The sequence below is a fragment of the Cyprinodon tularosa genome, unplaced genomic scaffold (genome assembly GCF_016077235.1).
Source record: "Cyprinodon tularosa strain WSP-4 unplaced genomic scaffold, ASM1607723v1 ctg24, whole genome shotgun sequence".
NCBI classification, from domain to species: domain Eukaryota; kingdom Metazoa; phylum Chordata; class Actinopteri; order Cyprinodontiformes; family Cyprinodontidae; genus Cyprinodon; species Cyprinodon tularosa.
Genome location: NW_024038896.1, coordinates 2,235,780 through 2,254,604, shown reverse-complemented (window position 1 = coordinate 2,254,604; position 18,825 = coordinate 2,235,780). Strand labels below are relative to the sequence as shown.

At 37.2% G+C, this 18,825-nt stretch overlaps 1 protein-coding gene across 1 annotated transcript in view; it reads left to right on the top strand.

Moving 5' to 3' along the window:
- fndc4a (fibronectin type III domain containing 4a) overlaps window positions 1–9,457 on the top strand; it is a 29,158-nt gene extending 19,701 nt beyond the window's left edge. The window contains exons 3-4 of the mRNA XM_038287559.1: window positions 3,896–4,029; window positions 8,514–9,457. Coding sequence (XP_038143487.1) covers window positions 3,896–4,029; window positions 8,514–8,555 — 176 coding nt within the window. The 3' untranslated portion in view covers window positions 8,556–9,457. The remainder of the gene's footprint in view (window positions 1–3,895; window positions 4,030–8,513) is intronic.
- Window positions 9,458–18,825: the final 9,368 nt, after the last annotated feature.

The window sequence follows — 18,825 nt, the reverse complement described above, 5'->3', positions numbered from 1 at the left end:
CAGAAAATATGAAAAAGGAAAGAGGTGAAAGTAGTGTCTGGCCTGTGTCTCATTCTGGTTGGGAGTGTGTGGGACCCAAGACAGGAAAGAGACAGAGAAGCCTTACATACGGTGGCTGAGAAGTGCAAAACACATTTACAATTCAAAAACACATTAACAAATAAAAAACAAAATAACATTTGAAGAAACAAAATTATATTTTACGAAACAATTTATTTTTGAAAAAAAAGTTACAATTTTTAAAAACACATTTACATTTAAGGAAACAAATTCACATTTTAAATAAGTTAGATTTTAGGTGAGAGAAAGTTTCATTTTAGAGAAAAAAAATACATTATAGGCAAACAAATTTACATCTAAAAAAAAATTGACCGTTCGGAAACACTTGTACAAGTGCAAAGACAAAACTGCAAGTGGCAAAACACATTTACATAGACAAAAACAAATTAACAAAAGACGGCTACACGGAAAGGGAATGTCCCAGTGGCCGGATGTGACGTCACGATTACCCTGACTTGTAGTACAAACAGCTCAATCTGTAGTCCTCCTGCTTCACGTGAAAAATCAGCGGCGATTGTAGATGGAAAGAATTGCACTGAAGCTGTTTTTCTTAAGTTTACGCTAACCGAACAATGTTTTCAGCCAATTTACACCATTTTGTTCTTCGTGCGGACGGTCTCTGGAACTTTTACGGGACACGGTACAAGGTGGCAGGACCAAGCAGCAGAGCCGGGCTCAATTCGTGGCAGTGGCTGCGGCAGAGCCTGCCATCGGAGAGGCCGATGGTGGCCGCTGCCGGCAGAGCCTGCCATCGGAGAGGCCGATGGTGGCCGCTGCCGGCAGAGCCTGCCATCGGAGAGGCCGATGGTGGCCGCTGCCGGCAGAGCCTGCCATCGGAGAGGCCGATGGTGGCCGCTGCCGGCAGAGCTTGCCATCGGAGAGGCCGATGGTGGCTGCTGCCGGCCGAGGCCACTTATTCGCAGATAAAGTACTCCGTTCCATCAAGTAAATGTGACATTATAAAAGTTTTAATGCAGTTTATTAAGCACTAACATCGCAATAAAAAGAAACCCATAAAGAATACATTTTAATACAGGTTATTAAGTGATAACATCACAATATATAGCCTATATATATATATATATATATATATATATATATATATATATATATATATATATATATATATAAAACAATCTAGTTAGAAGTACTATAAATAAGGCATTTGCCGAAAAACCGCAGGAAAAATACCCAAAAAATAATTAAATACCAAAGAAAAGTAATTAAAAAACTACATGACAAAATAATAGTGGCTCCGGCCAGTAATACGCCCGGCTCTGCTGCTTGGTCCTGCCACCTGGTCCGTGTCCCGTAAAAGTTCCAGAGACCGTCCGCACGAAGAACAAAATGGTGTAAATTTGCTGAAAACATTGTTCGGTTAGCGTAAACTTAAGAAAAACAGCTTCAGTGCAATTCTTTCCATCTAAAATCGCCGCTGATTTTTCACGTGAAGCAGGAGGACTACAGATTGAGCTGTTTGTACTACAAGTCAGGGTAATCGTGACGTCATATCCGGCCACTGGGACATTCCCTTTCCGTGTAGCCGTCTTTTGTTAATTTGTCAATTTGTCAACGGTCAATTTTTTTTTAGATGTAAATTTGTTTCCCTATAATGTATTTTTTTTCTCTAAAATGAAACTTTCTCTCACCTAAAATCTTAACTTATTTAAAATGTGAATTTGTTTCCTTAAATGTAAACGTGTTTTTAAAAATGTAAACTTTTTTTTTCAAAAATAAATTGTTTCATAAAATATAATTTTGTTTCTTCAAATATTATTTTGTTTTTTATTTGTTAATGTGTTTTTGAATTGTAAATGTGTTTTTAAAAATTTACACTTTTTTTTTCAAAAATACATTTGTTTCATAAAATATAATTTTGTTTCTTCAAATGTTATTTTGTTTATTTGTTAATGTAAATTTGTTTGCTAAAATGTAAATGTGTTTTTAAAAATTTTAACTTTTTTTTTAAAAATAAATTATTTCATAAAATATAATTTTGTTTCTTCAAATGTTATTTTGTTTTTTATTTGTTAATCTGTTTTTGAATTGTAAATGTGTTTTGCACTTCTCAGCCACCGTACTTACATGAGAAAACTCAGAGTTCCAGGCCCTTCTTAGTGAAGTTGGGGTTATTTAATACAATTAAAAGCACCAGTTTATTGCAGTCACATTAAATCAATACTGTACTAAATAATTATGAAAACAAATTTAGAGCAAATGTCTTCAAAATATATACAAAGTAATACAATATTCATCATTAAGGTTTATTTCTTTTGTACAGCCACAAAATCTTAAGCTAATAATACAACAACAAAAATCTTGAAAAAGAGCAATGACGTACCCGAATAATCTATCTAAAAATAGAACTAAAAGACTCCTTCTTACAACATATACCACATAAAAAAGAGTATCTTCTTTATCTTCATTTTACTTAACTTGATTGTAAAACATCATGTACTTTCAGTTTCATTGGCCTGAATTATTAAGTAATAAAAATAAATAAAGCAAAAGTAAATCTATATTTTAGAATGTTTTTAAAACATCTTGAAATTAAATTGGAAAACCCTGTTTTGTATTTTACTACTGTGTACAGCGATGAAACATGTTAATGACAATAATCCTTATTAATTCTACCAAATTCGCTTTTATAATGATAAGTAATTAATTTAAAACATCTATTGTGTTACTTTTTAAACCCCCTAGTAGATTTATGTTTGAAGATTTTCCTTCATTATCATTTCTCCAAAGAGTTTTTATAATTATCCTGACATTAATTGAAGTAACAGAGCAGGAAAAAAAGATAAAAAGATACACAAAGCTTGCTGTTCACTAAAATGATGAAAAACAACAATTTTTTTTCTGAAAAACATTGAAAGTTGCTCATGATAGGTGATCAGTGGAAGGATGCTGCTTCTCTTGGTGCCTGTGTCAGTTCTTTGCAGGATTTATTTTTTCTTCAAGACATTACCTTTACCTATTGCACCTCAAAAAAACATCCCACTAGGCTTGATGTGTTTGTATCCTCCAACAGGCTACTTTCTCCGTCTGTAAAGTACAAATTGCAACAGATAATGTTATGGTTAAATGAATAAAGTAAAGGAAAATTAGCCTCACTCAAACTGTTTATTTTGTACATGGAGCACACTACTATACCCATCACAAATTAATTAGAAAAATATTCTAATTCAATAAATACTTTAATCGCTAAATATTCCATTGTGTTGTTCAAACACCAAGAACAAGTAATCACTTTAAGAATGAATCTTACTTTTAATAAGCTACATAACTCTTTGGTCTTGTTTTCATCCCCATGTACATTCACCTCGACAGTATGGAAGCGAATTTCAATGCACAACACAGCTGGTCAATGAACTTTAATGTGATGAGCATTATCAAGAGCAATGTCTCTTAGCTAATTAAACAACATATGCCTCATTTGATAAGGTTTAATTAACATGAATGTCTGGCAAATCAAACTTTTGCTCGAAGGTTGTATTACCAGAACTCCATATTCATTTCTAAAAATACAGTATTTTTACCGAAATCCATGGCCTCAGAGATCTCATGAACTTAAGTCTGAATCAGCAATACTATTCAAACAGGAAGCACAGCTGTATTTGAAAGTCTGAGTAACACAAAAACCCAACTGTATTGCCTACCCATTAAATGAATGAAGGCAGCATTATTAAGCTCCCCGTGGAGCCAGTTCTACTACCCACAGGGTGTTTTAGTACACAGTGGAGCAGGAAGTGGGATTGCCAGTAGATTCCTCATGACTGAGTGGATGTCTGTTGTATAAGTTTTTCACCTGTGGCCTTCTTTGTCCCTCTGGCAGCTGTTATAGCCCTGTTCTGCCGACAGTATGACATCATAAAGGACAACGACTCCAGTAACAATAAGGAGAAGGTGAAGCCGTTGTCTGAGAGGAGCACACCAGAGCACCACAGTGGGGGACTGCTTAGGAGCAAGGTGAATAAGAAAACCATAACAAATATATATCTCTGAATAGTAACATTTCCTTCTATGAATAAAAAAAACAATGACTCTAGTATATCTGTTGAACATTACTCTGTGGGTTCTACTATTTATCATCATATTACTCCCCACTATGCAGGTGAGGGGAAGGACTACTACGGTGGGAGAGTAGAGGGACTTAGTATGAATCAGCAAGTACTGCGAGTTCTAAACTTTAAATACTAGCCTAAAATATGTACCAAGCACAGGTCAATGGAACTGTGTGATTGGTTTGTGTCTTTTTCTGTGTTTTCTTTAATACAGAACCATCAATAGCTTCCTCAGAAATATTACCACAGAATAATAATGGGAAGACTATCTGAAACAGCTATTTGCTTTATTGTTACCCCTGGGAAAGCAAAACTGATCTATATAGTACATTTCAGTAGCAACACAATTTAAAGTACCCCAGACATGTAACATTATGCAATTTTTCTTTGATGACTATTATGTACAGGTTATTGATAATATTTCAGTTTTGTAAAATATATTTGATCATAGTACTCTACTTATACTGTATGATAGGACCCAGCTCATCCAGTAAAAACAGAAAGTATCATTAAAAAAGATGTTAATGATTTTGAAGATTACCATTTTCTTTGTTTAGCCTGTTTAAGCTTTAAAGGGGTCCTAGAATGATTATATAGAGCAGAGGTCTTCAACAGGGGGTCCGCAACCCCTAGGGGATCCGCGGAGGTACTGCATGGGGGTCGCGAAAGTCTTGGTTGATTACTTTTTTTTATATTCCCTCCGGCAATTTTTTGCACTAATTAAAATGTCTTTAAATACACATTAACATGAATTCAACACACTGTAGTAAACAGATAAATGAAAGCAGAAGATGTCTTTCAGTCATCAATGCATGCATTCAGTGACACACAGGAGCTCTTTCAAACCTGGGCACCGTTTCATTCACAACACCTGTCCCATCAACCAGGAATCAGATTCAGAAATACTTTAATAATCCCAGGGAGAAATTACTTTCGTTACATGACTCCATATGTAATAGAGTGACTATACGTAGGACCAGTTTGATATAACACAATTTCATACAATATATATAATTAGGGGGTCCCCGCTCCATCTCGCAATCAGTTTGGGGGTCCTTGGCTTTTAAAACGTTGAAGACCCCTGATATAGGGTATTTGGTGCTGGTCCTTAAGGTCTCTGAATAGGGTGTGTAACATTGGTTGGGCTGAAAATGACATATTTAGGTTCGGGGGTCCCGCTGTGGGGTGGGTCGCCCCTGGCCACATCACCAGACAGGACAATGTTAAAAAAAAAAAAAGAAAGAAAATGGCATATTTGCTGTTCTATGCACCCTAATGCAAGCCTGGTTAAAAGCTCTAGAATGAAACAACACGTTTTCTTCCGTTTATGGTATGCTGATGAATATTTAGATGAGCTGTGTGCTGACTGGTTGGTTTAGAATGAACGAAGCCGCTGAGCAAAGACGCATCATAACAACAAGCACTCACTTACTGAAACATCGAAATTGTTGGTAGGGTGACCCGACGTCCTCTTTTTCCCGGACATGTCCTACTTTTCAGTGGCTCCCTCCCTGGCCTGCTTGGTTCGAATACACGGTCCAGCCCAGTCAGTGGCCCATTCAGCTGAATATAATAATATGAATAATATGAATATAATATAAATATATATAAACCTATAATATGTTCTTTTTACTAATGTTGAAAACTTATTTAAAATGCAGTTTTTTACTAAATAATGAAACTTAATTAAACAATAGGAACAAGGCATGGTGGTATGTTGTTGTCTCATTTGATCTTATTTCACTTATCAGAGAACATTGTAGGGTAAAAATCAATTTTATAAATTTGAGAAAAATAGATAATTAATAAAACGTAGAGTGGTTCAACAGGACTTTGATGATTTGCATCTTTGGTGATTGCACCCTCAAGAACCCTTCAGAGAGTTTAGAGCTGGCCCACAGTTCAATGGTCAGAAAAAAAGCCACGCTGCTCCTCCTGAAGCCAAGGTTTAACAATCAGCTGAACTCTCTTCCTTAGCACCCTGGCAAAGGCCTTTCTGAGGAGGCTAAGAAGTGCGATCCCATTATAGTTGGAACCCACCCTCCGGTCCTCCTTCTTACGCAGGGGAACCACCACCCCTGTCTGCCGGGGGACTGTTCCCGATCTCTAAGTGATGTTGAAGAGGTGTTTGAGCCACAACTTCCCAACAAAATCCAAAGCTCTAAGGTAGTCAGGGTGTATTTTCCCCGAGGCCTTGCCAATATGAGGTTTTTTGACCACTTCAGTGACTTCAGCCTGGGTGATGAACGAATCCAGCCCAGAGCACACCATGTCTGGGCGAGTGGTGGCCTAGTGGTTAGAGCATTGTGCTTGGGTCCCAGAGGCTCTGGTTTCAGGCCCCACACACTTCCACCAACTGCCACTCTGGATCCCTGAATAACCTTAACACCAGACTGCTCCCCAGGCACCAACAGAGGCAGCCCACTACTCCCCATTGTGATGCGTTAAATGCAGAGAGTGAAGTTCTCTACTGTGGGACAATAAAGGATTTCCATTTCCATCATGGAAATTATTCTCCAACGTATTACTTCCACCATCCTCTTTCAAAGTCAGCAGCTCCCCACTCCCATTGCAAACAGTGTTAGCCCTCTGGAGGCGCCAGACAGTTTGCCAGAATTGACTTGAGGCTAGCTCATAGTCTCTCCATTGCCTCTCCAAACTCCTCCAAGTGTCCAGGAAGCGACACACTTGGCCTCACAATAGTCACTTGCTGCTTCAGGAATCCCACAAGCCAACCAGGCTGGATTCCTTTGTTCAGCTTTACAGCATTCCTTACTGCCCGTGTCCACCCCCGGGTTCGGGGACTGCCTCCGCAACAGGCACTGCAGACCTTGCAGTACAAGGCGACAATGGAGTCATCCATACTCCATGTCTCCATCCTCCCCTGGAATCTGGGACAAACTCTCCTGGAGGTGGGAGTTGAATAAGTCCCTGACAGAGGGCTCACCCAAATATTCCCAGCAGACCCTCGCTACTTGCTTGGGCCTGTGGATCAATGGGTTCACATGTGTTTTGTGGACCTGGAGAAGGCATTCGATCGTGTTCCTCTCAATGCCCTGGGAGGTGTGCTTTGGATAGCTCCTTTACTAAGGGCTATTTCGTCTTTGTACAAGTGTAACAAGGGTTTGGTCTGCACTGCCGGCATTAAAGGCAGAGATATATTTGAGTGTGGGGTTGTCACGCCGGTCCCTGAGCACCATGTGCAAGCTTAAAAAAGCACTGTACATTTTTATAGTTGATGCAGATGTAGGTGCAGTACTCACAAAAAATTATTTCTAGGGGCAGCCAAAGGCCAAAGGGGGTCTGGTTTGGGCATGAGTGGATTTCATCCCAGCTCTTTGCAGATGATATGGTTCTGATAACACCCTCTTGCTAAGACCTTCAGCAAGCTCTGGGACGGTTCGGAGCTAAGTGTGAAGTAACTGGGATGAGAATCAACTCCTCCAAATCTGAGCCCATGGTTCAGACTGGAATAAGATGGCTTTTCCTTTCCAGATTTGAGGAGTGTTCCTGCCTCAAGTGGAAGAGGGGTCCAGCTGGTCTTGGGGTCCTGTTCTCGAGTGAGAGGAGGAAGGAGCGGGAGACTGAGAGAGGGATCGGTGCTGCTGCTGCCTCTATAATGCAGACTCTGCACCTTTCTGTTGTGGTGAAGAGCAAAGCAAAGCTCTCGATTTACGATTGGTTTACTTTTATACCCTCAACTATGGTCATGAAATCTTGATCATGAACAAAAGCAAAAGATACCAGATACAAGCGGCTGAGATTGGTAATTCAGAAATGCTGGGTGTACAGCCACTTCTCCTCCACATTGATAAGACTCAGCCGAGGTGGATTTGACATTTTTTTTCGAATGCCCCCCGGATGTCTCTCTCAGGAGGTATTCCAGGCAAATCCCACTGGGAGTAGGCCCAGGGGATGACTCAGGACACTCTGAGAGACTATATCTCTTGGCTGGACTTGGAGCACCTCGGGCTTCCCTGATCAGAGCTGGAGGCGGTATCTGGGGAGAGAAAGTCTGGGAGACTCTGTTAAGACTGCTCCTACTGCGATCCAGTCCCAGGTGAAGTGGACGACAATGAATACGGACTATAACCATTTGTCTTGTGTGATAGATGAATGAAACTTTACAGTGTCTTTAGGACTGAATTTAAAACAGCAACAAGCAGACAGGATTAACTTAATGAGGTATCTAAGCCATGCAAATAATGGAGGAGAGTCATACATCAAATTACAATACATTTTTCTTTAATAACATTGTCAACATTTTCTGAAATATTTATTTGTCATTTTCTGGGGGTTCTTTATAGGTTACAATACAATTAAACTTTAGAAAACACCTTAAAAATATTAGCCATTTAACATTGTCAACATCTTTTCTTGTCTTTGCAGTTCCATCCCTCTGTGCCATCTATAAACATCATTGAAGTCTGAGAAGAAGAGGGTCAAACTTGAACTACTATGTCTTCAACTGCTTTTTTATCTCCCTATTGAGGAAAAAAAAAAAACGTGGAGAAAACAGAGAAGATGTGGGCTACTTATAAGCCATTGAGTGATGAAAGGGCATTAAGAGACTGACTTTTTTTTCCCAGGACAACAATTACACATAAATAGGTGTTATGATGTAGACAGACCTTAAAATTGCTGAAATACTGTTCCCCTGTAGATTGACAGGACTTGATTGAATGTTAATCCATGGTGCAGAAACATTGATAGCTGTTCCAGGTGCTTGCTTTAAAAACGCAATACAAAATCCAGTAACCAATCATCTCTGGGATACGTATCTTTGTGGCGCTAAACACGCAGTGTATTTTTGATATTGGCATGTGCAGTTACATACTCTGTTCACCTCTAGACAATTGTGAGTAGTTTTCATACTGTATGCTGCCTGAACATAATGCTGTGTGGTTAGTGTGAGTAGGATATGAATAGGAGAGAATGTTTGTGTTAAAAAAAATTATCTCTAAATATAAAATCACTACATCATTTATTTTAGTCCAAACTTAACTGCCACTGGGTAACACTGTGTCTTTTCATACTTCAGATATAACAAAACATTTTTAGTTTGCTAAAAGAAAGTTGCATGCAGGGTGTGTAGAAAACCAACTAATGTGCAGACTGAAACTTAAAAAGAAAAAATGCATTTTCATAAGCCAAGAAGCTTTGTTGAATATTTAGTTAGTCTGCTTTTAGAGATGGCTGCAACATTTTAACATGTGGTTCATGTTTAATGTCATTTCCTGAAAACAGTTTTTCCTGACATGTATAAGAAACCTAGTTTTGAAATGGCTAATTATAAAAATTAAGGCAATGTAATAAAGTTTATCTCAATTAAAGCTATAAAATGCTTCTATTGTTTGGTAAAATACTTGCACATAAAAAGGCCATGCGATATTTTCAGGACTTTTAATTGCTAGCAAGAATTTAATGAATGAAATCCTGTCAACACTTATATAAATATGCACTTTAATGCAGTCCAGTCCTTAAAAGATAAGTAAAGAATATTGTAAAAGAATGATCACCAACCTTAATTTAAAGGGAATATATAGCTTCCAAATGTCCTTAAAAGGACAATTGTTTGCATGCATCTGTGTGATGTGATGAGAGTTATGGATTCTTATGTTGATGAAACAACATAAGAATCCATAACTGTATATTAACTGAATTCATAGCTTTCGTATTTATATTGTATTTTCACCTAAAATACAGGATGTTGGGACAAGGGTTTAATAATGCATTGAGATATGATGCAATAACCATCTTCTGATGCTTATTCGTCTGGGCCATGCATGGCTGTTGCACCTCTTCAGCAGTCTATGGGGGGAAAGCGAGGTACTCCCTGGACAGGTCAAAAGTCCATCCCATGTCAAAACAAAGAAATACAGCCATACATACAAACTCCCCTAAGGGCAAATAAGAGATGCCAAACCACCTAACAGCAATGTTTTGGGACTGTAGGAGGAAGCTGGAATACCAGAAATGAACCTATCACACAGGGAGAACATTTAAACTCCACGCAGAAAGACCCCAGGCTGGGTATCAAAGCCAAGACCTCCTTGCTGTAAGTTATCAATGCTACAAATGGGCCATCATGCAGCCTGGAATGCCATGGTGGGATTGTCATACCATTAAGAAAAAAAAAGTTGTTTTTAATGGTAATCAGACAGGAAACAAAGTCATTACACACAGCCCTTCAGATATGCTACTTTGAATAAATATAAGCCAAGCTTCCTCTTTCTGCACATCTAATACTGTACATAGAATATGAACTCCACTTAGGTTTCCACAAATATTTTTAGGTAATGTCAAAAAATTCAGCTTTTCTCTGCTAACCTGGCATAACCCAGATTGATATCATGAAGAGTTCATATGAACTACATCCATCAATCTGGAAATCCATAGGTAGACAGTGCTTGCAAAAGGGACTTTCAGGACAATTCTTCAATCTGAGTTTTTAGCTAATCACTGCACCAGTAGCAGCTTGATTTGTTTCACAACTTCAGGAGTGAAGGGTATAGGGGACGAGCTTTTATTTCCGGCTGGATCATCTAAATAAGTGGCTGTTGCTACCCTACAGTGGTGACTAACAACAAAGATGTTGCATGCCTCGCGCAGAGGCGAAGGAGTTAAGTGACCAATAGGGAACAGTAAACTTGTATGAGCTATCAGAACAGCAACTTTTAAACAGAGCGTGCACAAGGAGAAATGGGCTCTTGCATGTGTTAATTGGGGTTACCTCTGGGGGGAAGTTACAGGGATTTTTGTTAAGTTTAAAAAAAATGGTAAAAAAAATCCTCCATAATACCTTAAAGGGGTACATCAAACTTTTCATAAATCAGAGAAATATTAAAATATCTTCCTATCCGAAAAGGCATGCTTGTTATTCAGAAGAAAAACAAATCAGCTTTCTTTTTATGTATTTATTTTTTATTTTTATTGCACTATCACAAGTACAGACCAATGAAATGCACTTTCTGCATTTAGCCCATCGCCTTGTGCAGCAGTGGGGTGCGTTGTGTGGTGCCAAGGAAGCAGTGTGGGGTTAAGGGTCTTGCTTAGGGACTCAGACTGTCAGTCTGCGGGAGTCCTCCCCCATGCAATAAGCCACACTCCCCCATGGAAAAGTATTCCAGCTAAAATCGGCACAGCCATGCTTGTTTTGATATGGCCTTCCGCATGTGGTTCATGTGTTGGCATCATACACGTCACTCACTATTGAGGCAAACGCAACTGCTGGCTCCTGGCAAGATATATTTTCAGGAGTTTCTGAATTCATAAATCTCATAACAAATTGTCTGGCTTGCAAAAGATATCTGTTTCTGGATGGAAGCCAACATTTGGACATGAAATGTCAGCACAGCCAGACATTTGGAATCAACTTCAGAGTTTTAATTTGCTTTGAAATTAATTTTGGACATTAGTGATCAATGTCCATGCTGGTTTTCTTGAGGAACAAAATATTTGCTCTCTACTTCAAACTGCTGCAAACCCCCCTCTCACAAGAACCTCCCAATGTGACATGGGATCTGACTGTGCTTGGGGACAAAGTCATCTACCAACAAAAAAAAACATGGTCCATGCCGTGGAAGTTCTACTGGAGTGCAACAATGGGAAAAATTAAGATAGCGTGACTAAATAGACTTCACTCCTCAATCCCTGCTCAAGTAAAGTAGTCCTGAAACCATGTTCAGAACCAGATTGTTGCAATGTCTGTCCTCTCCGAGTCTAAATAAGAAGAATAAGTCAGACTTGGAAGCCTCAATCCTTCTGGTGAGGCCATTTAAACACAGATTCATCCAGCCACACAGTCTTGGCTAAGCCTTCTCAAACTTTGAAGATGCCTCATCCTTCCAAAACAAATCAACAGCTCCGGCAGATTTACGGAGTTTCCAGCTGAAAACAAATATGATTTTGGATTAATTTATGTGTTTGATATTGTGTAAATCAAGTTATCAATAAGCTAATGTAACTGCATGATAAGCAATGCTGATCTGTTTTAAATTTCTGTTTAAAAAGCTAAAACAAACCTTATTTCAGTAAGGGTTTAAAACATAGCATTAACCTTTATGTGTTTGCTGATATGTCCATTACACTCAAAATTCTCAAACCATAACCAAAGAGTCCTTTCTAACTGAGCCCCCTCATGTCAGCTAGCTTCTAGTTACATTATCTTCAAGTCAAACCTAGACAAAGAAGATAAGTGGTCTTTACCTTCAGTTAATCTTACATCTGGAATCTAATTCTGAAATCTAAATGTTAAATCTATATTTATACATCTCAAATCTAAACCTTGAATCTCAGATTAAAATCTTAAGAAGATATGCTTATTAAACACACCCTTTTGACAGCTTAATTTTAGGCCCAATCCTAGCACCTAGGAACACCACTGGTGTTCCTTAAAGGTATAGAGGACAATCTCTCATTTCCGGGTGGATCATCTAAATAAGTGCTCCTATTAATTTTCAGTCATTCTGATTGTATGGTTATGTAAGGCCACCCTACATGCTCGTCTTGTCAGCTATTTTTTTCTGAGCATGCGCACTTTCATGAGTGTATATGTGGTGAGCTACAGTTTCAGCCAGTCAAAAAGAAACTTCATACATTTTAAATAATATAAGCCAAGGGTCTTCGGCTATGGTCCACAGGATCCATCATCCTCCACGTTTTAGATGTCTCTTCACTCCAGCTAACTTAAATTAAATTATTAGATCCCCTCCTCAGCAGCCACCAAGGGCTAAGGAGGCCTATTAAAGGGGCCTATTGAACTCCCATTTATTTAAGTCAGGTGGGTGAAGGTAGGGAAAAAAAAAAAAATGAAACAAGCAGGACAGTCGCTCCTAAGATCAAGAATTAAGGACCTCTGGTCTAAGCACTTATGCATGTGCCTAGATTGGAAGGCACATATATGATTTATGTGACTTTAAAAACTTAATCTGCTTAAAACCAATGTAAAACTGAATATACATCTGAATCTGCAGGAGAAAGAAAGACAGGTATTTCTTTCTTTGGTATGAGAAAGGTATTTGAAAAAAAATAAAATATGCCCAAAAAGGTGTATGGGCTAGGAAAAAAAGGCCCAATGCATGTAATGTAATGTTGTTCTTAGTAGTCAATACTTCAGCACATCTGACCTCTAAAAGTCAGTCATGTCAGGTTGTCAGCGTCAAATATTACAGCTATTATCAACACAACCAAAATGTATTAAAGCATTCAGTACATCTTATCAGCATTTAATTAGCTGTTTCAAAATGTGTTAAATAGACTATTAGCATCCAATTACACGCTTATGAAGGGTAAATGAGCTGTTCATCTGCAGATTGTGATACGGAGGGTACATAAGGCTTTGATGAACTAAAATAACCTTACTTTTAGCAACAGTTTTAAATGTTGCATGCAAAAATTTAAAATTAATAAAAAGAAATGCCTTCTTGTTTGGGTTTTTTTTCCTCCTAATCTGTGCTGAAATAACTGCAGTGGTGATTTGAGTCATTGCTCAAGAAAAAATGGCAAGAAAAAAGCTCTATAAAGAAAATAGTCTGGTATCTTTCTTCTTCCAATACTGCATAGTCTCTAAGTGGATTTCTGAATGCATATCATGCAGCTGTTATGTTATGCAGGTGGCATTTCCCTTGTGAAGTCAGCAGTGCAAAGTGGGTTAAGAGCTTTTGAATTAAGGTTAATTATGCACATTCATGTTTATCCATTTTTCTTTAATCAAAAGATATAAAGAGTACATTCAAAGCAAATTCTGATTGGTTCTAACTGTAGAGATATAACAGCACACAGTAATTTCTCTACAGTTATGTGTATAGTAAAGAACATAATGAAGAAGTCTCAAGACAGGTTCTCTGAAAATATGAATGAGCCTTAAACTTACAGCTGGTTTGTTTTTCTGAAATGAGTCATGTGCTCCACAGCAGCTTTGCTTTTTATCATTTTTTGAGAGGAAGCTGTCATATTCTATTTTAATGGTGCTCATTTTGATTCATTCAATTTCCCGTAATATACCACCCTGCCAGATTAAAGTGGAAGGCATGTCATATTCTATATCGTACGTTGCCTAATTAATCAGCACTTACCTCTATCTGTTGAAAGCATCTACGGGGAGTTTCTGTCTTGATAGAAATCCCTTCATAGCAAATGCTAAGATTTGCTATTGCAACATTGAGATTCTGCAAAAAACAGGGAAACAAACATCTAACACAAAACATAAAAAAGAAAAAGCAATTGGCCAAAAAAATATATATAAAGAAAAAGGAGTTTTATTAAAGTTAAAAGACTATATTGAAAATGAAAATTAAACTGAACAGAGCAAGTATGCTTACACAACGCTGATCTTAATGGGCATTCCTAATGCCTCAGTGCAATTATCCACACAGAAAGCATATTGCACATTCTCTGAATTTCTCTATCTGAACAGCCGAGTTTATTCTCCACCTGTTATGCAGTTTGCTCTGCCTCAGGGACCCTTTTTGCTGTCAAGGACCAACTTCACACTCAGCCGGCGCTTTAAAGATTAGGACTTTCTAATAGGTATGGTTGCATCTGTATTCATTATGTGATTAGATCCCCTTATTCTGATCCTAAATTTATCTTTGCTGATCCCAAAGCACCTGCTTCTCACCATCATTAGTTGTTTTGTTTTTTTTTGTTGTTCACATCCTAGCAGATTTACTTTGAATACTGTCAGATAATTGTATTTGCCTCTTCTATAGTCGTCAAAGGATCTCTCTGCCTTTATCTCCTCCAAGGTTCAAGTTTTCATATCATTAAATTTACCTGCCTGCTTCCAGTATTTCAGCCTTAGCTCTCTTGTCATGACAACCATCCATCCATTTTCTGACACGCTTAATCCCAAGTGGGGTCACGAGGGGTGCTGGTGCCAGCTGTCATGACAACCAATGCTGCTTAAATATCGTCACAATAACTGCTAGGTAGACACTACGGTAATTTTTCATAAAAAATGTTCCAATCCCATTGGAACCAACCATGCATTGCTTGCATCTTATGTACAGGACACCCCATTTAGTATACATTTATATTATTGTTTGAATGATAATGAGTTTAATGTGATTTAATGTTTCTAAATGTCCAAACTTTTTTTTCCTGTTAATTGCTCAGATGACAGCCCCATGCTGTGACATGGCTATGTGTTTATTAGCGTATCTGGTCATGCATGTCAATAAGCAAGGACATAAGCAAGGGCTGGGGGGCCTGGGAAAATGAAGGGGGAATTAAGAAAGGAAATAGAAAAAAAAATAAAGAAATGAAAAAAATCACCAACAAATATTTTTGTTTCCTTATTATGCAATGTAATTTTAAATCATCATTACTTACTATGATCTGTAAAAATCTATAATTAAAACAACAAAAGCCAGGATATTTAAAGCTGACTGTCCCATACACACACATATTTCAAATGCTTGTTTTTCTTCATTAAAATTTGATACAAATAAAAAAACATGTAAGTTGATATATTTATAATCTAAACAATTTAATAACTGAACAGGAAAAAAAGTAGAAAAAACATTTTAAAAGTGACTTCTATTTTACAGCAAATATTTCATTGCATTGTCTGTTACGGTAGTTTATAAATAAGAAAACCAACAAGAAGCTAATGTCATTTTTGGGGGGGCTGCAGTACGGTTTGGGAGTTCGGGAACTCCTGCATTAGGGAACAGTGAAAAACATAATTTTTTGGCATCTTTCTAAAAAGGCTGCATGATATCAAGAAAATATTTAAATAAATACTTAAAGATTAACTGAAATTTATTAACTCTTCTGATACTGTACCTTTCTGAGACGTCTCTAACATTTTCTGTGAGCTTTTAACATTTGAACCTAAACATTATGCTGTTGTCAGATGAGACAGACAAAAAAAAAAAAAACAATGTGAAAGAAAAAAATATCTTTAAAACACCTGCTGTCTTTGATGCTTTCAGCCAAAGGTCTATAAAAGGCAATGGGAATGTCATTTCAGGAACCATTTGGAAGATCAGGAGATTATAGATAAAAAGATTGTAGACTCTACTGGGGATCTGTACATTTTTTAGCCTTCTCAATACCATAATATTTCAAAACACTTGGATCTAGATGTAGTATTTAATGTCCAATTAGCAGAAAGGAATAAACAACTATTGTGCTCATGGTTATCTGTTGCTGTTCTTCCAGTGATTTGGTTAAAACGTTTATTTCCTAATCTGCTTTTTGTACATTTCTTTGCCAGTAAAGTCTGAGATTATATTTCAGCAATGAAACATATTTTAAAGATCATTCTCCATACCTGAGCTGAAATAATAGTGCTGTTTTTTGTAAATAGACATCAGTGGCAATGTCCTATAAAGCCACAAGCGAAGGTGAACAAATAGCATTATTAGTAGTCAGGATTTTATAGTTAATCAGTGAATGTTTTTTATTTCGCTGAACAAAAATAGACCCCATAATCCAATGCTTTCATGTTTCCACCATCTGATCTTTGAATCAGCAGGGAGCTGTATGAAGTCTTATTGATTTGACTTTCAGTCAGTGAGACAAACAGCAACATGCCCTGGCTTTAGATTGCACAGAGATCTGGAAAAATATTTGAGAGCAAAACAGTACGGACTGACTTGTATGTCTGTATTGATGTTTTTTGGCCAGATCAGCAGGAGAAAAAGTAAACATTTATAGTTAAATGTTTGAGGTTGGCTTGTTTGCCTGTACATTCAGCAGCCAAGGTCTAAAGTTTAATTTTATTTATTTTTGAGGCTACCAAGCACTTACGTATGACTAAAACATTGAACAATGCCAATGACTTGTTCTAATATTTTTATTATTTTAGTTTAAAAAAGGAAGAGACAACCCATTGTTATACAAATATTTATTGTGCATAAATATGTGGCAAAGCAACAGTTTTACATGTTTTACACAGATTAGGACATATTTTTGTGTTTTGTACACAAATTGCTTTTATTGTAACATCACAGCATTGTTTTAAACCACTCTAGTTGCATAGATTGAACAAGGGTAAGCACCTTTTCAAAGTAGAGTAAAACAATCCTATAAAAGTTTTCAGGGAAATAACGGATTATTTCATTATATAATAGATTATTTCCCTAAACTTTGATTTATACAACCTTCATATGTTTCCAGGACTCAGATCCTCACAGGCTCATTTGTATTCAGGTCATTCTTGATTCAGTTTGGAGTCTTGTTGTCCCCCTGACTCTCCACCCTCCCCAACACCTCCTCCTGCACATGAAACAGAGCTGTGCCAAAGAACGGCTTCCGTTCAAGGTTTGCTTTAAGTCTGCATATATTGATGTGCTGTATGAACTAGACAAGCCCTGTAAAATTCCCTTTATTAGATTATTCCAGATCCAAAGTCCATTCTACTACTTGTTTCTAAATGTCACTTGGAAATATCCAATTGTGTCTGTGTAACAAATTTCCTTTCATTCTCAAAGTCAATTGGAAAAGGGGCTGCTAGTGGTTGAAAATGGCTGTTATAAACTATGCTGTGTTGCTTTGCTGGAGCTTACATTAGACTCACTGACAAATACCTTTATTCCGTTGTGGTATTTCCGATGTTATGAAATAATTTTCTCTCCTTACTGATCCCATTGCAAAAAAAAAAAAAACAATAACAAAAACTATAGTAAATGGATGCAAATAAGAAAAGAAATATTTCAAATTCAACAGAGACTTACCAACTGCAATTCAGGTTGGTCAGATTTAATACAATTAATTTCAGATTTGTTGCAGTAGGTGGAAAAATGTTTGAAAATATGACATATAAGTAGTGTGCACCAATGCAAACAAGTTGCTGCATCTTTTTGTTTTTTTCATTTTTCTATCTTACATCTTTGTTTTCATTTTTGTATCATAAAACATTGAAGATGGAAAAATGTTATGTTTTACTTCCCAAATATATGTGTTTAGGAGAGGGGAATGCAAATTTTTTATATCAAATCAAATAAAATCCTTGAAGAGTTTTCTGTGCAACAATATAAGGTTGAACAAATGAAGCAGAGAATAACAGGTATAAAAACCATAAAATAAATAAGTAAACCTTGCATTACGCTCTATATTTTGAAACTGCTTATCCTTGAACATCATGAGATTTAAATTATTCACTGAACCATTTTTTCTTTCCAAAATTCACAGTTTTCTTTTGAGACGCCGTCAAGGCTCCACTCAGTCAAGAAAATAACAATGCAATTAAGCTTCATGGTGTAACCCGATAAGCCATCTAGTTATTCTTCAGCGGGTGCCATGACAACAAAGTGACCGCGACCTGCACACAAAACAGCTCCAATTGTCAAAATAATTGACTGTCAGGGTGCAATGAACACAGAAAGAAGAAACCTCTTCATTCAGAGTCAAACAAAAGTAGTGCCCTTCTTACAATAAGTGTCATTTAAGAAATAAATCAAAAATAAAGAGTTCAGTCTACATCAATAATGCGATCTGGAACAATCCATTTCCATTTACAATGATTAATGCTTTGGATTAACAGTGTTTCCTGGAGTTATGGTGGAAAGTTTGAAGTGCGAACATTGGTTACCACTGACCTATGAACATGACTGAGTAATAGCCGTTTTAAAACCTTCAGCAGTAACACATATTTAAATCTGTACAAACCACACATTTACATCTCGGGAAGATAAATAGCTTAAAAAACACTTGGGTAAAGCCCTGAATCTACTTCTTTACAATAATACAA